The sequence below is a fragment of the Eptatretus burgeri genome, chromosome 12 (genome assembly GCF_056783735.1).
Source record: "Eptatretus burgeri isolate ZD-2024b chromosome 12, Ebu_testis_v1, whole genome shotgun sequence".
NCBI lineage: Eukaryota > Metazoa > Chordata > Myxini > Myxiniformes > Myxinidae > Eptatretus > Eptatretus burgeri.
Window position 1 is genome coordinate 33,870,447 of NC_140972.1, and position 25,114 is coordinate 33,895,560.

The 25,114-nt window shown below is 42.7% G+C and overlaps 2 protein-coding genes across 6 annotated transcripts in view; one reads left to right on the forward strand and one right to left on the reverse strand.

The window, feature by feature from the left end:
- MAPDA (N6-Methyl-AMP deaminase) overlaps window positions 1-7,484 on the reverse strand; it is a 31,443-nt gene extending 23,959 nt beyond the window's left edge. The window contains exon 1 of one of the 2 annotated variants that reach the window (XM_085850093.1): window positions 7,467-7,484. Coding sequence is in view for 1 of the 2 variants with exons in the window: in XM_085850092.1 (XP_085706218.1) it covers window positions 7,163-7,210 (48 nt within the window). In the remaining variant the exon portion in view is untranslated. Of the gene's footprint in view, window positions 1-7,162; window positions 7,369-7,466 lie in introns of those variants that run through there. The other variant, XM_085850092.1, reaches the window with a different exon arrangement.
- Window positions 7,485-7,493: 9 nt separating this feature from the next.
- The window catches only part of POLRMT (RNA polymerase mitochondrial), a 131,638-nt gene continuing 114,017 nt past the window's right edge, over window positions 7,494-25,114 (forward strand). For 2 of the 4 annotated variants that reach the window (XM_085850088.1, XM_085850090.1), the window contains exons 1-2: window positions 12,813-12,933; window positions 15,207-15,305. In XM_085850088.1, the coding sequence (XP_085706214.1) occupies window positions 12,828-12,933; window positions 15,207-15,305 (205 nt within the window). In that variant the 5' untranslated portion in view covers window positions 12,813-12,827. Of the gene's footprint in view, window positions 7,751-12,812; window positions 12,934-15,206; window positions 15,306-25,114 lie in introns of those variants that run through there. The other 2 variants (XM_085850089.1, XM_085850087.1) reach the window with 2 other exon arrangements.

The window sequence follows — 25,114 nt, forward strand, 5'->3', positions numbered from 1 at the left end:
AGCCCAGATGGGTGGGGGAGGGGAGCAGTACTCCATCAGACTGCGGATGCAAGCTTTGTACGTGGTTGAGAGATTTAGCTTTCATTTTGCAGATATCTATTCCTCATGACATTATCTCAACCTGAATAGATCATGGCTGTGATTGGCTGAATTTTCTTGCCATGGAAACGATCTTGGTAACTCGGCTTGTGGATGCGATATTTCAAAAACGGTTCAAGATTTACCTTTCATTTTGCAGATATCAATTCCTCATACCGCCCAAAAGGTGGGGGACTGAGAGTATCAGCTCCTTGTTTAATCATGTATCAGACGGACAGAGGATGAAAATATTGTTGTGGTTTTTTAGGAGTCCCAAAGAGATCCTCACATGGTCAAAGCAGTTACTTCATAGTTATACTCTTTAGTTTAACTGTCTAAAGTCCATGTTGATAGATCTACATTGTGATTGCGTAGTTAGAAATCCCATACGTGTCATTTTTCGCATTCCATATTATTTTCTACAAACCAGCTGCTGCACACTTTCCTCACACATGAACACATTTTCCTCGCAGCCCCCCAAAACCGTTTCGTGAACGCTTGCAAAAGAATATTGTGCCAAAACCCGGGGCTCACGATCCCATTCTGTTCACGAGCACCCCGAAAACCGTTTCAGGGTTCGTGAATGCCCACAAAGGGATATCACGCCAGGACCCAAGCTGAAGGTAGCTCCTGCCATGGACAAGGTGGTGGGGTGTGGGGGGGGGGGTGCAGGCTCGAGCACAGAGGGCTTCAAAGATCTATAAAAGGCTGTGTGTCGACTGTACAGCCTCTGAGGAGGAAGGCTGTAGAAAGGCTGGAAGGACCGGATACTGGGAGATTTGAAGCTTGAAATGGTTTTTCAGACTCTGGTTGGAGGATCGATTAATTATTTGTCGCACAAATACTAGTCTCCTCCCGTCCTTCTCGACGTCATTCCTTTCACTTTGTTTTTCTTGCTCGTTTTTCTTCTTTCACTCCCTTTCGTGCTTTGTCGGTTAATTTCTCACCACGCCGTTAGTCTTCATCATTCATTCTTTCCTTCGTCTTCTGTCTCCATCCTTTCGCTCTTCCCGATTTCTTCACCTTCCACCCTTGTACACCTTCGCTTTCGCGGTCCGTCCTGTCCCCATATATTTCTTTCTATCCTCATCTCATCTTCACCAAACACTCATCTCTCCCTTCCACATTGGATGCATTGTGCCGGTATACTGTATTGTAGAGTGCCAAGTCATTGATAAGGTTCTGAAGGTGGGTTCGTCACGTAGGGGATAAGGGGGAAAAGTATACGTGCTGTGATCAATTGTTGTACATACATGTCATTCCATTGTTTTCTCTCCTTGTAAATACTTGGATGCCTGCCACTGTAAATACTTGCATTTTTGTTACTGCCATTAAAAGCCATTTCCTCATGATACTGTGTCCTGACTTATTCTGTCCATTCTGATGGTGGCATAAGACTGCTGAGGCGTTTGGCCAGCTCAAATTCATTATCTAAGTTCGATCTCCGATGCAGTTACATGACGCTTGTTCCTCTCCGCCGACTAACGTCTGTTGCAAAACTGCCGGCACGGTTCCTCTTTTGCCTCACTTAACTCACTGACATGGTAAACTGACCTTGGGTGCAAATATCCGGCCACAGTTGAGAGTTTCAAATGATGTCTGTGGTCTCTTAAAGGCATGCCGTCCATCACAATAAAACTAGATAGGTAAAGCGAAAAAGCTTTGGGTTTTTGATATATATATATATATATATATATATATATATATATATATATATATATATATATATAATTGGAAATATGCGATATATAATCGTTTTTGGCCTCTTCTCTCAATCGTGAAGAATCACTTAAACAAGCTCGAATGAGCTAAGATCCTCGTCGTCTTAATAATGACGTCATAAAAACGAATATGACGTCATTGTGATGTATCAGGTTTGCGATGAATTATCTGTGCTAATGCCCGGCTTGATTCCCGCAAACAAAAATTCAAACAGCTTGCCTCGTTTCGGAGATAATGGTATAGGCAATTTCCATTAGCGGCGATATTATGACGTCAACTTTTTTTTTTTCTAGGAAGAATTTCCAAAATCGGAGATGGTTACTGACTGCGCGTGGGCTTTCTGCATATACATGGCAAGTTTCATGAAGATCCGATGAAACCTCTGGGTTGTGAAACAAAAAATGTCAAAAAATAGGAATGACGTCATAAAAATTGATATGACGTCATAGTGATGTATCATATGTGCGATAATTCATCTCTGCTAATGCCCTGTTCGATTCCCGCAAACAGAATTCAAAAAGCTTGCCTAGTTTCGGAGATAATTTTTAGGCGATTTCCATTAGCGGAGATATTTTGACGTCAACTTTTTTTTGAGGAGGAATTTTCAAAATTCGAGATGGTTCCTGTCTGCGCAGGGTATTTGTACATATATATGTCAGGTTTCAGGAGGTTTCGATGAAAACTGTAGGCTGTGAAACAAAAAAGTCCACAAGAACAACAACGTGAGTAAGACTTGGAGATCCTCCACGAGGATCTAAAAATAGTGGCAATACCCCCTGGGTGCTCACCTGGAAGAACAATGACATTGAGGAGGAAGTCAACATGGGACAGAATAAGCAAAATGGAACAATTAACCAATTTTATAGCAAATACCTATTTTGGGGGGCAACCCCCCATAGACCCCATTAAACCCAGATTTTTTAATGCCATGAATAAACTTTGGTACATTCCGGGCAATGAAGGTTGTGGTCAAGTTTCATCAAAATTGCGTGTGTAGTTTCAGAGAAGAAGTTGAAAGTATTTACGGACTAACAGACGGACGGACAGTCGGACGAAGTGCCATCCCATAAGCTCGCAGGAACTATGTTGCAGGTGAGCTAAAAATTAAATAAAATTAAAATTCGTATCTGGATACGGATACGGAACGTCACCAAAATTGAATGTCCATGTCACACAACCAACCTGTCCACCAAGTTTCATCCGAATCCTTCCATAACTTTTTGAGATATCCTGCCCACAGACAAACAAACAGACAGACAGACAGGGATGAAAACATAACCTCTGTCCATGTTTGGTGGCAGAGGTAAAAATGTAAAAACATGCAGGGATGTAATCCCCCCAAAAAACAACTAGACAAGATAGGAAGGAATGATGCCGACATTTCAACAGTGACAAGTGCAGCATCAACAAGCCATAGATTCAGTTTTTCTGTCTCATCTTTGATCAACAAGGTGCCCACCCAGGCCCCGGAAAAGTGGATGCAATCCAGAACATATCGGAATCGAAAAACAGCTGTGAACGTCGCAAGGCACTTGGTATCATCACATATATGGGCCCCTTTATCCCAAAGTTGTCTGACCTCACAGGTCCCCTTCGCAAACTGGTGAAATCAGAGAAACTAGAATGGATAGCCAGCCACAATCAGGCTTTCCAAAAGGTCAAGGACACCATCTGCCATGAGACCTGCCTAACCGACTTAGACCCACATAAATCCATGACACTGCAGGTTAATGCCTCCACAAAGGCCTTGGGGCTTGCCTAATGCAAGACAACGAGCCCACTGCCTTCATATCAAAGAGGCTGTCCAAGGTGGAGCAATGATCTGCCAACATCGAGCATGAGATGCTAGCAGTCATGTTCGGGGGCAAACGCTTCCACACTGACCTATACGGTTGCCCCTACATTGTCGAGAATGACCACAAGCCCCTGAAAATGATGAGCTTGAAAAGTCTGACTGCTGCCCCACCACGACTGCAACGGATGCTACTGCGGCTCCAAGGGTATGATACATGCACCACGTACAAACCTGGCAAAGACATGCTCCTAGCCGATGGACCGTCATGCTTTCTGACACCAACCATCCAGCTTGACGTGAAAGTTGAGCACATCCAAATCAGCCATCAGAAGACGCAGCAAATGCAGCAAACCACAGACGAGGATGCACTCTTAACCACACTCAGGAAAGTCATCATGACCGCGTGGCTGGAAAGGTGCCAAGATCTGCCCAGTGAACTGAGGCCATCCTGAAATTCTCGTGATGAGTTGAGTGTTGAAAATGGTGTCATGTGGAAGGGGAGCCGGCTTATTATCCCTGCCAGTTTACGACGTGAAATCCTCAGGAAGTGAAATGACGGCCACCTCGGTATCGTCAAAACTCCTCAGAGCATACAATTACATGTTCTGGTCCAAGGTGAATGGGGACATTGAAAACTGGATCGGCTCCTGCCACATATGCCAGACCCATCAGCGACAGCAATCCCAGAAACCAATGATCCCACACAAAATCCTGACCAAGTCATGGCAAACACTGGCTGCAGACAAATTCCACACCTCGATGGACATAACTACCTCCTGCTCACCAATGTGAAATCCGGGTTCCCCATTGTTTGAAAACTTCCAACAGGGGCAACTCGCAATGACGTAATTGGTATCCTGCAGCTGGTATTTTCAGAGCATGGCATTCCAGAGAATGTCATGAGCGATAAGGGAGGTCATTTTAACAGCCGTGCCTTCACAAAATTTGCTGAGGACTGGAGTTTCAACCTACGTACCTAAAGCCCCCACGACCGCAATCAATCAGCTTCATCGAATGCCAGGTGCAAACCATGAAGAACACTTCACACAAAACAAAGCACTCCGACGCTGACCCACACATGGCCCTCCTCATTTTGAGGACTACACCCATCTCGAATCACCTGCTGAGATACTAAATTAGAGAAAAATTAAATCCAACCTGCCGACCAAGGTGCCGAACTTGACACCGAATCGTGACGCAAACCTAGAGGCACTTGAACATCGTCATGCATCCCAGGAAGAATACTTTAACTGCCGGGCCAGCCCCCATCTCGGACCACTTCAACCGAGCCAACAAGTTCGGGTTCTCGAGGAGGCTGGGTGGTCCCACACTCGGGAACCATCAATTGAGTTCACCACCCGCTCGGAGCCGAGATCATGCAAAGTCGTCACGGAAACAGGAAACATCCTGAGGCAGAATCGCCGCCACATCTGACCTGCCAAGGCAACCAGAGCCTGAGATTCTCCTGAACGCCCTCGATGACACGGATGTTCACCATACCAATGCAAGAGAAAACAGGGTGCTGACCAAGAGCCACCATCATCCCAACATACCCAAGCGACTACCACGGCCGCTAGCATCCCAAACTCGGTCTGGTCGTAGAGTCAAACGCCATCAGGCTGGACATCTGATCCGGAGTGGTTTAGCTAATATGTGGGCAGATGGTTATCCTTAACTGTATTGCACTTCACCTGGTAATATCATTTTATTTTTTTTTTAGCTTGTATGGAATTTACATAACAGATAAGGTCGTGTCATCGTGTCGCCGATCTGGCTGAAATTTCGCAGCAACGTTCCTCTCGTGACTGGTAACAAGAATGGCAAAGCTCATTCCAGTCACATGACTTGAAGTTGGTCAAAATGGCCAACTTAGTAAATTTCTTCAAAAATCTTCTCCAGACCCACCAGTCAGAATGCAACCAAACCTGGGTGACAACATGAGGTCAAGGGTAGGCATGTTATTTATGTTGAAGTGGTCCATGCGGATCACTTTCCCAGAAATGTGTCAAACTGGCCGACTTGATCAAGTTGTCGGGAAATTCGCATTCATGAAAATCCCATCAATTCCTTCAAAAATCCTCCCCGGACCCAGCAGTCAGAATGCTACCAGATTTGGGTTACAACATTAGGCCAAGGCCCAGATAAGCTCCAGGTGCAGTGGTCCTATTTTTTTCTTTCTCATCGTTTCCTTCTCATTCAATGCTTTGTTGTGAAGGGGTGGAGCACGCGTGAGCTAGAGGGTGAGCATTGAAGCGAGGCCGGAGTGATGGCTACGTAAGCTGAGCGACGTGATGGCCGTGCTGTTCATGAAAACTTTTCATCTCCAAACTTAAGGCTTGGATTCGTCTTTTTTTTTTTCTACAACTTTCAGGTGTATTTCTTTTCAGAAATGTTTATCAATTGTGTGAAAAAGAATTAAATTATTAATTAAATGATGATGGTGGGGGAAGAAAAATCATCTTTCTACAATTCCAGCAATCTCTGTGTGTCTGTGACCGCTGTTTCTCGACAACCACTGGTCCGATCTCATTGAAACTTGCCAGGTATATTGCTGGGGACCTGAGGATGTGTCTTTTCAAGGTTTGATAATAATTGGACAAGTGCTTCCCAAGTTACGGCCATTTATCTACCAAACCAATGACAGGACACGGTGCTATGACATCACGATTGACGTCACAATTCTTCTTCGTTTTTTGATATGACGTCACAATTGACGCTGGTGACCTGAGTATGTGCCTTTTCAAGGTTTGATATCGTTCTTCATCATCCGTTTCAGCTGTTTCCTAATTGTTTCCCAAGTTGTGGCCATTTATTTACCAAACCAATGACAGGACACGGTGCTATGACGTCACAATTGACGTCACAATTATCAATTATCGACAACCATTGGTCCGATCTAATTGAAACAATGCCCCAATCCAGTCGTTGCTTACGAGAGCGAAGGAACGGCCTGTGTGGTTGTTGTTTCTGGCATGTGGTTTGAAAGTTCTTTTCTTTTTTGCACGTACGGCCACGCGTGTATGGGCACGCACGTACGGGCCCGCACGAGTTTATTTAATTCTGGTGGCAGGATCAGAAATCAATTGACAACATGGACGTCTTCTCAAAAATAAATAAATAAACGCCATTTTCTGTCCGTGTGAAACACCGAGCACGCCCAAACTACCGGGCAAATCGCAACCAAACTTGGCACACGGACCAAGTTCGAAGTCGTGGTCAACATGGGCTACTTGCTTTCATCTGTCGTCGCGGGGGTTCGGGAGGGAAGGTCGACGAAAATTTCTCTATGTCGATGTGCATCGTGTAGCGCCACACCCTGGGGTGGTGGCAGAGGGTACTACAAGTGTGGTGTGGAGATAACTTGCCGTTTTTCACTGTACACGTCCTGAGAGAGTGGGGAAGGGGTGGGGTGGGAGTCCAGATGGAGGAGGCAGGGGAAGGGGTGCGATGTGGGAGGGGGCCAGGCGGGTGGAGGGACCCGGCACCGGCGTTGCCAGGCAACGCGGACCCCAAAATACAAGTCCCCAATCAAGCCGCCGGATGGAGGTTAATAAAACGTTATCTTACCGTCTTTGGCAGCTGTTGGCAAAACTGCCGTAAAGTGCGTGTCGTCATTGCACCCAGAACAGAGAACAGTTGTGGAGCAGAATGACGCGGACTGACGTCACAGTCCCACGGCCTCTGTTCCGGCGCACACGTGGGGCGATCGATCGCACCTACAATCGACTAGTTACGTCTGTCTCGTGCTTTAATCCGCGTGGATCGTCATCCCGGAATGTATAAACCTTACACAGTTATACCACATAAGTCCGTCATGTTTTTTTCATCACATTGAATACTCACAATATATACCGACAAAGGTTACACTCACCAAACAACGGAGTGCGGACGTCTGGGGACAACCGGAAGTGGAATGTGTTCCAGGTTGAAGTAATCGAGCGCAGACGCCGCACGGCCCGATTGTTTATACCATGACGGGAGTTTAGCCGAATGTGCTTTGTGCGCGTTTCCTGTCAGGTTTCCTTTTCTCCTCCGCCATGGCGAGCCTCGCTCGGCTCCGCGTGGCCCCGTTCCGCTGCATGGCTCCGGCGTTGGTGGGCCGTCCGTGCCTTCGCCGCTCCTCGCCGGGACGCGCTGGTTTATTTAACCTCACAGGTAACGCTTAGGTATCCATCATGTGTTGATCGGCCCACGTGCTCCTCGGTCCATAATCACCCAATATAAACTTATTACAGTTAACTTAAACCATCCTTGCTTTCGTCTTCGTCGTTGTGTCGTACTGCGGTGTACTGTACTGTAGTCACGTGATTACAGTGCTGGGATACAGTTGAGACTGGAGTTCGATTTTATTCCATGTCACCAACGACATGGTGTCACGAGCGAAGAGAATATGGCACTCTGAACAACACTTCAATTCCTCCCCAAATCACATTCAGTCAGACCTGGCCAGCCGGTTCATGAAAGACTTGGGTCAAAAGCTTTCACCGGTCGAAGAAGGTGGGAATGATTTAGGCCAACAAAGAAGATGATGGATGATGATGATGATGATGTAGTAGTAGTCATGGTGCTGGCTTAATGGTTAGGGTGGTGGGCTTGGGATCCTAGGATCCTGAGTTCAAATCCCACTCGGCTGTTGAATTAATACCAGGTGGGGTTGACTCTGCCTGTCATCCTTCTAAGGTTGGCAAAATGAGTGCCAGCTTGTTGGTATCCTGTGTCGGAGTGGCGACCCATCCAGGATTGTACCCACTAGCCAAGGAGACTGCTTTGGCAGCACCAATGTTCTACACAGACTGTGGTCCCAATGGATGGTATCATTGTATCATTTGTGGTTCTAAATATATTAACAACCAAAGTTGTCCAGATCTTTTTGGAACACCCCATATAATATCGTGGTGTAAGATGGTCATATTTACCGCACATGTGCAAAGCGTAAAATGAGGTTAAGCAATCGGGTGCATACGTACGTACATGTCTGCATTTTGTTCAGAGCGTACATTGAAAACCGTTCAACGGAGGTAATTGAAACTTTACCACGTGTAACATGACCATTGACCCCCCCCCCCCCCTCAGAACTTAGATGGTGAATTAAACAAAGCCTAATGCCCAGAGATGATGTCACTTCCTCGCGTTAGAAATTAGAATTGTTGTAATCTCTTCAGCCTTCAAAGGTCCCATGACACTCAAAAGTACTGAAATTGCATATATATATATATATATATATATATATATATATATATATATATATATATATATATATATATATATATATATATACATACACTGTAGTAGTTTTTCATCGTGATTTCTGATCTGACTGTTTTTTCACAATACTCGTTATGTAAAATGTAAAATAAAAAAATACAAACCTCTTCGGGAATGCCCCTTAAAAATTCTGCCGAAATCTACTAAACAACGCGTAACCCACATGACGTCATCTCCAGAACAACAAAGGCTGCACGTAAATTACTCGGGTTAGTGGTCTACGTGATTGTATTGGCTTTCTATGTGTTTCCACATTCGATTGATCAACTCGAATGCTTCGTTCATTTCTGCTTTAAAAAAAATCAAACATTTGGTTTTCAATAATGGATATGCGTGGTGTTGGCGTGGTGGTTAGGTGAGCTATGATTTTCCCATTCCTATGATCAAGCCTGGTGTTGGCATCGTGGTTAGGGTAGCGGCTTGGGATCCAAAAGGTCCTGAGTTCAAGCCCCGTTTTCCGCTTGAATTAATACACCAGGGGGTTGACTCAGCCTGTCATCCTTCCGAGGTCGGCGAAGTGAGTACCAGTGTACTGGTCCCGGTGTATGCCCCGGTTAAAATAGGTGTACCATATCCCTGTGTCGTAAGAGGCTACCAGGGTTGCGTCAGGAAAGGCATCCGGCGTAAAACCTGTGCCAAATCACTATGCGGATCATACAGATGATCCGCTGTGGCGACCCCTAACGGGAGCAGCCGAAAGAAGAAGAAGAAGAAGAAGAAGAAGAAGAAGAAGAAGAAGAAGAAGAATAAGAAAAAGGTTTTGAATAATGGATGACATGGATTTTGATTTGTCTGGTAGCGACAGTGAGTGTGAGAGAAATGAAAGATTTTGGTCTGAATCAGATGGAGAATTGTCGGATAACGTAGTCGCGGGAGGTGAAGTTCAGGCAGCTGGAAATGGAATACGGCCTTACCAGTTCGAGCCCGAAGCAGGACAAGCAGAGGAAACTGGCGATGAAATTCCCGGCGTTCATGATGATCGGGAGGACATCAAAGGAAGACTTGACAATAACAATTGGTTCGACTAAATCCTATTCGTAATTCAATAATGTAAATTCTACTTGCATACTGCTCGATATCAGAAATATTTTAGCGAGGTGACGTGACCAGCGCAGCGCAGCGGGCATGTGGCTCCGCGGCGAATGAATCGCAAGCAAGGCCAGCCCATGTCATCGGCCGTATCTCTCCGCGCATAAAATGAAGCAATCTCGCTGTCCGGATACGATGAAAACTTGTGTGCAGAACACACGTTGCGACACAATTGTCTAGAGTAGTCCGATAAACCTGACGTTCTGTTACATTTTTATTATTCCCGTGCTTTCGAAGAAAAGCGGGAATATTGTGATTGTCTCCGCCGTCTGTCCGTCCGTCTGTATGTCCATCCATCCGTCCGTCTTACCCTGTAACTTCTCCTACACCGTTTTAAATAGGAACTTGAAACTTTGCTACATAGTAGATATATGTATTAGGGTGGTCCAAAAACAGCAAAAAAAATCAAAAAAAATCAGATGCTGTCTCCACAAGTGTTAAATTATTCCACTATGATTCAGTAACGCGCATAAAAAAATTTAAGTTGATCGGAGGTGATTTAGAGGTCGCTCCATATGACGACTATTAGTTTCATGAGTTGGTTAAACTAGGGTATGGTCAGGTACGATTACGGGTACTTCTGGATGTCCGAGGTGGAAATGGAGTGCATTTTCGAACTCTATGGGGTCGATTTACTCTAAGAAATGACTGCACTGACATTGAATTCACTACCATTTCGAAAATATGACCTAAAACAAGATTTATCATTACTGGAGTTGAGTAACTAATCCTACTCATTTCGATATTTTCAAATCTATAATTAATTTGTCGTCCATCTAAACATTTCTTAGAGTAAATCGAGCCCACTGACTTCGAAAATACAGTCCATTTTCACCGAGGAAGTTCAGAAGTGTACGGATTCGCATCTCACCATACCCTAATTTTTCAATCAATGGAATTACGAACTATTAGAATATTTAGTCTCATTTACCAAATACTACTATCATCTCCGCCTCTATTGCTGTCTCCACTCCCGCCTGAAGTTATTTCTATCCGGCCCAACATTCAGTGTTTTAGATTCAATGATTCACGAAAAATATGTTTGTTATTTATTTAGTTATTATTATATTAAATTAGGGTATGGTGAGATGCGAATCTGTACACTTCTGAACTTCCTAGGTGAAAATGGACTGCATTTTCGAACTCAGTGGGGTCGATTTACTCTAAGAAATGTTTAGACGGACAACAAATTAATTATAGATTAGAAAATATCGAAATGAGTAGGATTAGTTACTCAACTCCAGTAATGATAAATCTTGTTTTAGGTCATATTTTCGAAATGGTAGTGAATTCAATGTCGGTGCAGTCATTTCTTTGAGTAAATCGACCCCATAGAGTTCGAAAATACACTCCATTTCCACCTCGGACATCCAGAAGTACCCGTAATCGTACCTGACCATACCCTACCCTTATCCTGACCATACCTTTCCCACCCCTTCCCTCATCCCACCCCTTCCCCTCCCTCATCCCACCCTGACATGAGATTCAAGTCATGAGACTAAAAGTTGTCATATGGAGCGACCTCTAAATCACCTCCGATGAAGCGAAAAAAATTTATGCGCGTTATTGGATCATATTAGAATAATTTTAAGCTTGTGGAGCAACATTCTATGTTTTTTCGACTTTTTTGGACCACCCTAATATGTATGGGGAAGTGCACAACACTTTCGGATTTTTGATATGACCCCTCGGGGCTGGGCCAGAGGGGTTGGGGTCATGGGGGTCGATTAAAAAAAATTGTCTTATAGCTTTTTAAATCAAACATATTCATGAGTTATATATTTAACAACATATTTTTTTAAACACATGATGATCAGAGGGTGCTTGGGGGGTAGGGGGTGCTTAGCGGATAGGGGGTCAGAATAGCTCCTCCTACACCGTTTGAGATAGGAACTTGAAACTTTGGGACATAGTCGATATATGTATGGGGAAGTGCACAACACTGTCGGATTTTTGATATGACCCACTGGGGGTGGGGTCATGAGGGCTGATTTTTTTTTTTAAGTGTATTTACCATTGTACATGGTAAATTATTTATAAAGAACTTACTTATGTGACCCCCATGAGTGACAAACAGTCATGGGTTTTAGTGCATTTATCTAATTGATTATGAATAATTATAATTAATATTATACATAGTTCATTCCTATGATTAAATTGATGCACAGTTCTATATTGCTGGACAGTGTTAAATTAATGTTTCATGAAATGTTGACATGCTTGCAATGACTTCTGATTAAGTAAACATAGTAAGTCTTTGGTCATAAAGCACATCAAATAGAAAAGAATAGTCAATCCATTTTGCAAGATAAAATTTCACCTCGCGTTAATGGGACAAAGCAGTGCGCACGGGAATATGCGATGGTGTGCCATCGACAACGTAGTGCTAGTTTTGTTTTGTATATGGTGTCGAAGCTTGTGGAGGGGTTAGAATGCAGAATTGATCAGCACCTAACAGAATGTCATGAAAAGAACAGTAGAAAAAGAGAGGGGTAACACACAAACAATGTGTCTGAGGGACAAAATAGAGGGGGAGTTGGAAGGGATGTGGGGAAGAATCAGGGCAAGGGGAGCACATAGGGGGTGAACAAGATGGATACACCTGCAAACTCTCAATCACAGAAGTGGATGGGAAACTGGAAACTCCGAAAGATGTGGGCTTGGAGAAGGTTAACGGGAGTAGAAAAGATAATGGTTGTGGATGTAGGATGACCTGAGATTGTGATAAATAGTTGTCTTGAATCCTTGGAGGGAATAATTAGATTGAAGAATCTCAGGAAGTTGGTTCCGCAGGAAAAAAAGATTAACGAATGAGTGGAAGATTTTGCAGTGAGTCTGGATTTTGGGAATTTCACCAAAATGGGGTTACTGGCAGACCATGTGTGCCTTGCAGGAGCCTGGGTGGGAGGAGGGTGTGGGGGGATGCAAGACCAGAAAGGAGGTGGTAGAAGTCAGACCACCAATCGGTCTGCGATGCGAAAGTGGTATGCTGAGAGACTCGGCTTCATTGCAGGAAGCCCTTTCCCACCCCTTCCCTCATCCCACCCCTTACCCTGCCACCTCACACTCCACCCTCTCCTTCATCCCACCCTTTCCCCTGTGTCCTCCCACCCCACCCCGTCCCTCCGCACTCCCACACCTCTTCCCCTCCCTCTGGACTCACCCCCCTCTTCCCCATGTTCCTTCTAGACCAATGAAACTGCCTTGGCAGCATTATGAGCCTGATGGTGTGAAAGGAATGGTTATTTTATTTCATTGCTCCAATCAAGTTGGGGTATACTGCAAGCCAGAGTCCCGTCGGTTTGTCTTTTTGACGGACAATTTGGCTTTTCGCTGGCCTGAAATTATTGGCAACGTGTTGAACGAAGAACTTTACTCTCCTCTCCACCTCCCGCAAGTTGAAATGCTGAACTGTTTATGCTGAAAACTTTTTGTTAAACTAACTTTGTTGACAGTCACAGACATTGATGGGCTCATCCAAATCAGACGAATATCAAAATTTTATTTGCACAATAATATATATATATATATATATATATATATATATATATATATATATATATATATATATATATATATATATATATATATATGTATATGTATGTATGTGTGTGTGTATATGTATGTATGTGTGTGTGTGTATATATATATATGTATGTGTGTGTATATATATATATATATATATATATATATATATATATATATATATATATATATATATATATATATATATACACATACACAGGGGGCTACAAAAGTAGGTATACAGTAAGGAATACCAGTATTATAATAGTGGTGCTAGGATTCATTTAATACTAGAATTCATTCATTAATACTAGATTAATATGTTTATTAATGGTATGTTATTATGGATATGCTTGTATAATCAATAAAATACGTTTTGTTTTTACCCCTCAGCCCGAATTGGCTAAGGGGTATTGTCGTCATAGGCGTTGTTCGGGCAGGCGTCCGTCCGTCTGTCAACTTTTGGTTTCCGTCAATTTCGAGGAGAACGCCTTGTCCGATTAAATCCATTTTTGCGCCTTGTCCGATTAAATCCATTTTTGCAGGGTGTGTTGGGGTTGAGTAGAGGAAGGTTCCTTTCGAAAATGGGCGCTCTGAAACTTTCAATGTGGCCTCCATGGCAGCCATCTTGTCCGGGCGGGCGTCCGTCCGTCTGTCAACTTTTGGTTTCCATCAATTTCGAGGAGAACGCCTTGTCCGATTAAATCCATTTTTGCAGGGTATGTTGGGGTTGAGTAGAGGAAGGTTCCTTTCGAAAATGGGCACGCTGCGATTTTCAATGTGGCCTCCATGGCAGCCATCTCGAAATTCGTTTCCGTCGATTTCGATAACGCCTTGTCCGATTCAATCCATTTTTGCGCCTTGTCCGATTAAATCCATTTTTGCGCCTTGTCTGATTAAATCCATTTTTGCGCCTTGTCCGATTAAATCCATTTTTGCTGGGTGTGTTGGGGTTGAGTAGAGGAAGGTTCCTTTCTAAAATGGGCGTGCTGCAATTTTCAATATGGCCACCATCTTGAAATTGGTTTGCATTAAGGGGCTGAGGGGTTACGCCCGCTTTGCAGTGCTATTTTTCATTACTGTATGCCTACTTTTGCAGCCCCCTGTGAACATGTGTATATATATATATATATATATATATATATATATATATATATATATATATATATATATATATATATATATATATATATATATTTATTTATATTGTAAAATGCATTACATATATATATAGAATATAGAGAATGTAAAATGCGATATATACATAAATAAAAATATAGAATGTGTTAAAAGCCTTTATTGTCTCAAACCAGCAAACAGACTTGCAGTCTCATTTAAATGGGTGGCAATGGCATATCATTTTATAATGAAACATTGTTACTTTGCTCTTTGGATTAGCCACGGCTTGCTTATGGAAAGTTTATCATTCCAACCTTCAATTCATTTGCAATCACGATACTTATGAATTAATAAAAAATAAGTTGAGAAAACGGTGAGAGAGTGGAAAGCAGAGAGACTGTAATTTAAAGTTTTGGAACAAGTTGATGGGATTTATCAAGACTTGCATCATGCTTTGTCAAAAAAATTTTTTTCCACATGTTCACCCTCAGTGCTCCAGAGTAAGTAACAGTACACTGCATGAGTGGGTTCATGAGGTAAGATGTATTTATGGAACATGTAATCTGGTACGTCGATGTATATTAACTGTTGTGTGTCATTTTATTTTTTCCAGAAAGTCCAGTTTGTGGGTACACGACTTATTCCACACTTCCATCTGCCAAACTACCGACAGCTCTCTCTGTTGCACATCCGCAGCAGACACTGTCAGAGGGTAGGCTGTGTACATGTGGTTCACTATAATCATCCACACATGGTTCATTTAGGTGCATGTGAAAGTAACTTCGTTGCTGAATTGAAGGTAGTGTGTCGCATACAATTTCCAAAAGGTTGAACTTTGTTGTGAAAAAAATGCTTGCATAACGATTGTTTTTATTTATAAGTATTGGTAGTAGATGGCAGAATTACATTTAGGTACATTAGTCACGGAAGGCACATGGTGGGGTTTGAAGCACCCCAGCCTCAAAATTATAAAGGAACCACGATATTTCAAATGTATAAAAACAAAAACACAAATGCAAAGGATAAAGAAGAATCGGGGAAATTAAAAAGTAAAAAAAAAAAAATTTGAATGCAATATGACTTCCCCACCCCTCTCCATTCACTCTGACCAGTGTAAAGTCAAAAGGAAGACGGCGGACCAATGTTGACCTCTTTACCAGCTTTAGTCTGAGAGGGCTGTGACAAGGTATTTTTGAGCCAAGCCTTGTTTGGATTGGTTCATCGTAAGTATAAAGGCATGTCAAGCCAAAAGATGCCTGCTGTTGGCTTTATGGTTCGGGTGGTGGACTTGGGATCTTAGGATCCTGAGTTCAAACCCCACTCGGCAGTTAAATTAATAACAGGTGGGGTTGACTCGGCCTGTCATCCTTCCAAGGTCGGCAAAATGAGTGTCAGCATGCTGGTATACTGTGTCGGAGTAGTGACCCGTCCAGGATTGTGTCCAATAACCAAGGAGTCTGCTTTGGCAGCACCAACGCTCTGCACAGAGCATGGTCCCAATGGATGGATGGAAGCCAAAAGCCATAATTTTACCACCAATTTTGACCTTTGATGCCTTTATAATCAAGGCATCCCTGTCGGGGCTGTTTGAACGCACATTTGTTCCAAGTCTTATCTCCATCGACTCGTATACAAGGGAAAGGCAAAACAAAATGTGTGAGTCTTTGTGTTTCACGTTTGACTGCTTAAAATCAGAAGATGAGCCTATATCGAAAATCAAAAACACATCTGGGTGTAGTGTACCAAGGTACACCCACAAATAATCTGAACAGTATTTGCTCTGATATTATGGAATCATGCGTGATTGTAATTGTTAGAAGGAAAAAAAGAGAGATGAAACAGACGAAAACCAAGGGTTTCAGGGTTTGGCGTTATCTCAATCTCTGAGTGAACTGCTTCCAAGGCTAAGTCATCCGTCCGGATTTTTCTTTGTTACCGTAGATTGTTGTCTACTCTCTGTTTCATTCTTTATTTCTTAGGTGGTGGAGGTTATGTTTTTACCTCTGTCTGTCTGTTTGTTACTTACGAAATCTAAAGATTTCGTAAGTATATTAATGACTTCGGTTTCTGTTTGTTTGTTACTTACGAAATCTAAAGATTTGAGATAACGATATACTTACGAAATCTAAAGATGAGTTGGTTAAGTGACGAGAACAAGCTGATTTGATTTTAGTTCAGGTCCGGATCCAGATCTGGCCTATACTATACTTACAATATACTTACGAAATCTAAAGATTTCGTAAGTATATTGATGACTTCCGTTTCTGTTTGTTATCTTGCCAAAACGAAATTTTTGCAAGATATGTTAGTCAGCTTGTATGTTTTTTTTATTTTTTTATTTTTTATTTTTTTGTTTGTTTGTCTGTAATCATGTATAAAAAATTCTGCAGAGCACAGTTATCATTGGAAATTTTTGCAACTTCGCATATCAGAGGCCTATAGAGGTCCCTTTCAGCGCATACAATTTTGAAGGTCAAGGTCAAAGGTCAAGGTCACTTTGTCGCAAATCAGGGGAGTCGACGAAACCCTTATTTTTTGAGTAATTTTGATCGGATCGTCTTCAAACTTCATGGGAATATAGTTCATGGTCTGGCGCTCAGCTGATTAATTTTTGGTGGCGATCGGCCTTGACCTTCATGGTTAGCGCCAAAGGTCAAACATATTTGACCCAAGGACAAATTTTCAAGTTTTAGGAACCATATCGTGTCGTACCTCAAATTGAACACCTCAATGAGTGCTTTCTAGATGTGTCAAGCTTGAGACATTATGACGTCATTTGGTGACGTTATGAGGCAAACGCATATTTTTCATGGTTACTCTGTAGAACGATTCTCATCGGAATCTTTTGTAGGCAGATATTCCTCAAGGAGTCGCTCCTAGTGGATAGCAGCTCTGTTCACCTCAGTGTGACCTTAAAGAAGTCACACGTGGTCACCTTTTGGCAAGATACGGGTCACCCTGCAGGTGATATTGGTTTATTTGTTTGTTTGTAGGCACGATAACTCGAGAACGGAAGAAGCTACCAATGTCAAATTACACCACATGATTCAGGAGGGTGATGGCTAGTGCTGATTAGATTTTGGTCAAAATCGGTCAAAGGTCAAGGTCACAGTGAGGTCAAACATCCAAAACATTCGATTTTTGATGGTTTGGTACAGAATCATCGTAGAAACTTCTGGTTTTCGTCGCTACCTTCTCGAGAGACAGCTTTTATTAGACAAGGTCAGAGGTCAAGTTGACGATTTCGTAAGTACCAGTCTATGACTGCTTGTTTGTTTGTCTGTCTGTCTGTCTGTGAGCAGGATATCTCAAAAAGTTGTGAACGGATTCAGATGGAACTTGGTGGACAGCTTGGGTGTGTGACAAGAACGAATTGAGGATATTTTGATGAAGATTTGGATCCAGATCAGATAATTTTAAAAATTATTCGAATTGAGAGATGGGGCCAAAAACTATGTGTGTGTATATATTGGGTAGTCGATCTATCTACCCTCATTGTCAGGTTTTCCGTCGTTATGTCTGTTGGGTAGTCGATCTATTGGGTAGTCAATATATCTACCCTTATTGTCAGGTTTTCCGTCGTTATGTCTGTTGGGTAGTCGATCTATTGGGTAGTCAATATATCTACCCTTATTGTCAGGTTTTCCATCGTTATGTCTGTCTGTCTGTTTGTCTGTCCAGGCCAGTACTCCGTTAATCGTAGGCCGATTTTGATGAAACTCTGGTGGTAGGTTCATACCATGACCTAGTTGTGTGCGTTTGAGAACTGTTGCTATGGACCCCTCGGTTGCCGAGCAAAGGGCCTTTGAAATTTTTAAAAAAATCTAAAAAAATAAAAATATCGAAATTCAAAAATCAAACTATGATCGTTTGTGAGCAACACATTTAAGCCTCCTTGACAGAAAAAGGACAAATGTGTCCAAGAGTCACGTCCTAAAGGTTTTGTCTTCACCAGAAGAAGAAGAGGAAGAAGAAGAAGAAGAAAAAAAAACAAACAAAAACAACAACAACTTCCGATATTTCGTCATGTGCCTTGATTGAGCCAATAGCGACACCCGTCATGGACGATTGTCGTTCATGACGAGAAAATCGTGTATTTATGAAATTACAAGACATTAAATGGAATAATCTTTAAATAGTAACGTGAACTTTTCGAAACTTTAAAGCAAATGTCCGAATATATTTAAAAGTTCATGATAGACGCTCTCAAAAGGCACCCTCAATACAAGGATGTGTCCAGGTGTTTAATATTTAAGGAGATCCGGATCCTGTATATAAAAGAGCCGAGTCCTAAAGGTTTTGTTTTCACAAGAAGAAGAAGAAGAAGAAGAAGAAGAAGAAGAAGAACAAGAAGAAGAAGAACAACGCCGAGCTCTCTTAGAGCCAGGTTCGCTATGCGAGACGTGGCTAAAAATTCAGTCCGCTCCCATGAAAACTGTCAGAGAAGATAGACTTTGAATGAACCCTGGTCGAAAACAATAAAAAAACGAAGTTCGTTATATCTCAGAGACTATGAGTCAGATATACATGAAACTGGTATGGTAGGTTCATGGTATGTCCTAGTTATGTGTGAGAAAGAACCGTTGTTATGGATGCTTTTGTTGGCTAGTAACGGCTGAAAAACCACTAAATTTGACTTGATCGACTACCAATGTCCGCCTACCGGCTTGTGTGTGTATGTATATATATATATATATATATATATATATATATATATATATATATATATATATATATATATATATATATATATATATATATATATATATATATATATATATCATGATATTTTAAAAAGTTGTGGATGACATTACAAAACTATGTGGATTAGTTTGTTAAGTGACGAGAACAAGCTGATTTGATTTTAGTTCAGGTCCGGATCCAGATCTGGCCTAGCAGTGTAATGTATAACATAAATTATTCAGCCTGGAGGAGGTATGCTCTCTCCCCAGTGCCATTCTGATTTGTATTGTGTGCTGATTTGTTCCGGGACGGGATACTATAATTTTAAGTCGTTCTTCACCATTGAGAGAGAGAGATGGGGCCAAAAATTATATTATATAGCATTATGTCAAAAAGTTATGGACAAATTCGCACAAAACCTTCTGGATGAGTTGGGTAGGTGACGAGAACAGCTGATTAAATTTTGGTTCAAGCCCGATGCAGATCCGGCCTATCAATGAGATATAAAACTTAAACTGTTTAGCCTGGCGGAGGTATGCGATCCACCAGGTGCCGCTCTAGTTTGTATTGCGTAATAACCTATTTTGTTATTTTAATCGAGTGCATCCCCATTGGCTGGCTTCCACATGTTCAGCTGGCCTGCTTTCTTTTCATTCACTCCTCGGTAAACTTATTCTTTCCTCATCTCCCTTTCATGAGACTGTTTTTAGCTCACGTGGAACGTAGTTCCGGAGAGCTTATGGGATGGCATGCCGTCCGTCCAAAAATATTCGCAACTTCTTCTCTGAACCTACACATACGATTTCAATGCAACTTTACCAAAACGTTCATCACCCTCTGGATGATGTACAACGTCTGTACCAAAGTTTGTTCATAGCATTAAAAAAAAAAAAAACAATTGGGCCCTAAGGTTTTCCTTCCTAAGGCCCTAACATCTATGGGGTTTTCCCCTAAAATAGGTATTTGCTTTCTTCTCAGAAACTACACTCACAATTTCAATGAAACTTGACCACAACCTTCAACACCCGTGATGTACCAAAGATTGTTCATGCTATTTAAAAAATCATGGTCAAAGGTGATTTACGGGGGTGGGTGGGTTGCCCCCCAAAATATGTATTTGCTATAACATTGGTCCTTTGGTACATTTTGCTGATTCCGTCCCACGTTGACTTCCTCCTCATTATTATTCTACCAGGTGAGCGCCCAGGGGTATCGCCCCTATTTTTTAACCTCATATAAATAATAAAATATTTAAAAAGATAATCATTAATTTCCATTCATTCTTTAAGTCATTCAGTCCCAAACAATTTATTTCCTCATCTTCCCTTTTCTTCTTCTTCTTCCCCTTTCTACAGTCAATACAAATCTTTTAACTTTTTTGAATGTACAAATTTTATAATGTTTAATCGTTCCACACTTTCATTTCCAAAGGTCATTCTCCTGTCCTGCTTCCTCTTCTTCGCTTATTTTTTTGTTTCACTCCTGCAGAGCGAGCAAGCCCGTGCCCCATCTCCCATCATGGCCTTCATACCCTAAATAATACTTCCCACCACCCGGATCGTGAAATTTGTCTTCAACGGGTACCCTTTGAATCCTCAAGCCAAATTTGTTTTGTAATGAGTGCGAGATTATGGTGTTAAAGCAATTCATACCAATAGCCTCACCCACACCCCCCTCCAATATATCTCCACCTTGCTCTGCCTCCTCCCACCTCCCCTTCCCCGTCCTTCCATACAGCCCTACCCTGCGACACTCAACTCCCGACATCCCATGCCCCGCCCCTCCCGACAGCCCACGCCCCACAACTCACCACACCACACGACCCTCCCCTCCCTTCCTGGAACCCCCGCTCCACTCCTGCTATCCCCTCCCAACACCCTCTTCTGACATGCCCAGCACACCCTCTCTCATCCATCCTGATACCTCCACCTCTCCAATATTCCCCCTGACCCCATTCTATTCCAGGTTCCACCTCGCCCCACTCCCAGCTTCCCCCTCGCCCCGTCTCCTTCAGCTTCCCCCCCACCCCCTCCCAACTCACCCTCATCCCACCCCTTCCCAACTCTCCCTCGCCACACCCTTACCCCCATCTTCCCCTTCGCCCTGCCGCCCCGTTCCATCTTCCTCCTCGCCCAACCCCATCAGTACTTTGAGAGTGACCATTTTTTCTGGCTATTGTCAGAGAGCTGCCTCAGCACCGGCGAGTCTGGCAGTTCACTGAGGCTGGCTGGCAGGGACTGAAAGCTGCCACCTCACTTCAGTATTGTGTTCCTGTCTCTGCCGCCACTGATGGCCTGGGAATTCTTCCACATAAACCTGCTCTATGTTATGCATAGATTCGTCTGATTTCTTCTGCAGTTATCATACCCATCCTCGTGCCCTTGGTACACCGAATCCTGCGGTGTGGTAGTTGCCTTAAGCAACTTGCTTCTCTGCTGGAAGGCAAATCTGACTGAAGATAACCTCCTGATCATTCCAAAAAACCCTGCAACAAGTGTGTATCCACTCTCAGAAGAAACAGAAATGATCAAGCCAACCTCAAGGCTGATGTTTCAAACTTGTCTCCTTTCCCATAGACCTGGTGGCACGTTGTTAGCTCTGTCTCTGGTGTATGTTTCCTCTCCATCCCTTCCCTCACTTCAAATGGCACCACATCAGAATCTGCCCATGAGAATTAGGAATGCCTCAATTCTGTTTAATTCCAGATCTTGTGTCCACAACCTCTCACTCCATGTACCCGCTCTACCCAGTCTCACCCAACTGCTCCTGGACACTGTCTTTCTCACCTGAGAATGTGGAGAAGTTTCTGACAACCCTCGACTCTGATTCTGTAACTGGCCCAGACGACATCAGCGCACGTGTCTTAAAAACCTGCTCTGCCACCTGCTTACAAATCCTCTTTCTGCTCTGTTCACCCTATCATTTGTCTTGGGTCATCTTACAGCGTTACATCTGCTTGGAAGTCATCCAAAATTGCGACATTACACAAGCATAGTGCAAAAACAGATCCTCTTAACTTCAGACGTAATAGCTTACTTCCAATCATCAGCAATGTCATGGAATCAATTTTCGCAGTTGATATAAAACAATTCCTTTTCTCACCAGCCTGATCTGTGACCATGAATTTGTATTCAGACTGGGTCAATCTACTCTGGACATGCTGCTTCTGCTCTTCCAACAATGGATGGAGGCTCATGGTCTGAGAGATTAGATGAGGGCCATCTTTCTGGCCATAACTCAAGTATTTGATACAGTCTGGCTTCCTGCCGATGGCATCTCTGGCCACTTCCTTTCTTCGCTTACCAATTTCCTCCACTTTTGCAGCTACTGTGTGGCTCTTTATTCTCACCCTGTTACGGCTGGAGTGTCCCATGACAGTGTCTTTTGCCCAGTCCAGTCCCTAATGTTTGACACTGGAAAATCCTCTATATCTATTTGCTGACGACTCTGCCTTCTGCTGTAGCATCCCTCATCCTTCACAGATGCAGGGAGCAGCCTCTTTGCTCTCTGCGGACTTTGATCGAATCACGAGCTGGTCAACACTTGGAATATGTCTTTCAATACTGACAAATGTCACACTCTATTTCTCTCTGAAAAGACCGTCAGGTGAACCCTCCCATCGACCTGCTTAGTATCCATCTTGAAGACATTTAGTCACTCAAACGTCTGCCTGTCTGAAGGATGAGAAATGATATGGCAGAGGGTGGAATAATCAGCAAAGAGATGGGCAGGACTTTCCAGAGAATCAGAAAGATCATTGATAAAGATGAGAAACTACTTGGCCCAAGACACTGCCTTGGGGTACTCAAGCTTTGACAGTTAGAGCAGATGAAACGATCCCATCAAGAGCTATATGCTGACTACGGGAGTTCCTGAAATCCGTGATCCATGAAAGCAGGTAGTCTTTGATACCATAAGCAGAGGTGTCATCATGATGGAGTTGTGTTGTGTTCCGACCCTCCCCTGTCCCACAACCTTTTCCACTGTTCTTTGTGCTCTGTTGTGTCTTGTGCTGTTCTGTTTTCTAGCTCCTCCACGAGCCTCAATGAAAAATCATCATTTTACATAACATGGTTGCATGGTTTGACCCAGGGATGCCGGAGCTGAGGGACGGGGAATTGCCCCACCCTGCCTTTTTCCAGGAGGGGCAGGGGGTGCAGACGGTGCCTTGTTTTGTAATGTGAGTGCAGGATTACTAGCAGAGGGTGTAAGAGGTTTTTTTAAATCCATCATATCCTTTGACTGTCAATAATTTTGTCCTTGCAAGTCTTTATGAGTCTTTAGGAGGCAGACCTTGAAATTTCCTCCAAAGGATTCACCAATCCAATTTGGCCTGTATTTAGTCACTTTTCACCAAGGTAAAGCACCACACGTATCTTGGTAGTGAATGTCACTACATGACAAGCCTACAGCTGCCATAGAGCTGCATACAATGCGTGAGGATGGCGATAGTGCAGTGCAGTGCACTACTACTACTAATCGTTGTGATTGATCATCTTCGGTATCACGATTAAGTAAATGAATCTTACCTCATGTGGTGCTGTCACTTTTGGAGACTCTTTGGTGTGCAACATCCGACTGGTGCACTTCTGTTTTGATCACGAGCGTCATGATTTACATATAATTCCTATGCTGCCAAAGACACTGTCCACTTTTTACAAGGCTGAATTCATTCGACTTTGGTGAAAATCTGGATCCGGATCTGGATACGAGAATTTTTTTTGAAGTGATTCTTCACCATTGAGAGATCGGGCCAAAAACGATACACAGCACGATATCTCAAAAAGTTATGGACGGATTCGTACGAAACTTGGTGAACAGGTTGGGCGTATGACGAGGATGAATTGTTTCAATTTTGGTGAAGCTCTGGATCGGGATGGGAGAATTTTAAAGTGATTCTTCACCCTTGAGAGATGGGGCTAAAAACAATATATAGCATAGATTCGTCTATGTACTATATATCTTAAATATTATATATATATATATATATATATATATATATATATATATATTCGTCTATATATCTTAAAAAAAGTCGTGGCGAGTTTATGACAAAACTTATTGGATGAGTTGGGTAGGTGATAAGAACAAGCTAATTAGATTTTGGTTAAGGTCCGGATGCAGATCCGGCCTATCAATGGGATGCAAAATGTAAACTGTTCAGCCTGGTGGGGTTATGCACTCTATCGAGTGCCGTTCTAGTCTGTCCTGTCGTTTCCATTTGGCCATAATAGTGATGAATGAACTAACCATGAATAGAGGGTTTTGCTTGATTTCTCCACAGTGGCTCAGTGGATTGTCATATTTAAAACAAATCTAGATTTCATTGTTTATCCTGAGTCAAAATTTGTTCATTAAAATGTGATGTCCACTGAAATTGCCACAAAAAAAACTGTGTGTACATTTTCAAACTGAATGCACGACCAACATACCTTGCTATCCAGCAGGCAAGGTTCAGGTACAAAGTTTCAATTACTGAGTGGTCTTCATCTCTGAATGCTCAGCTATCATGCGTCACTATCCTCCAAAGTGCGAGAGTGGTGACGTTACTGGAAGACTGTGTTCCCTAACGACAACTTAACGATTGAAGACATTGCTAATTAATTGGCATTTTGCTTGGGCACTACAATCTTTTATGGGATGTCATTACAAGTAGATTTTTGGTATGTCCTTGGGATCACCCATTTTTGCAGAAAAGTCATAGCAAATTTCCTAATGGGGGAATTTGAGTACAACAGCATCATACAGTAGAGCAGAGTGTAAGTGAATGTGCACATGTTATTACAGCAAATGCATGTGGAAAATCAGGAAAGGGCTTAAAGATCAACTCTCTGTTCT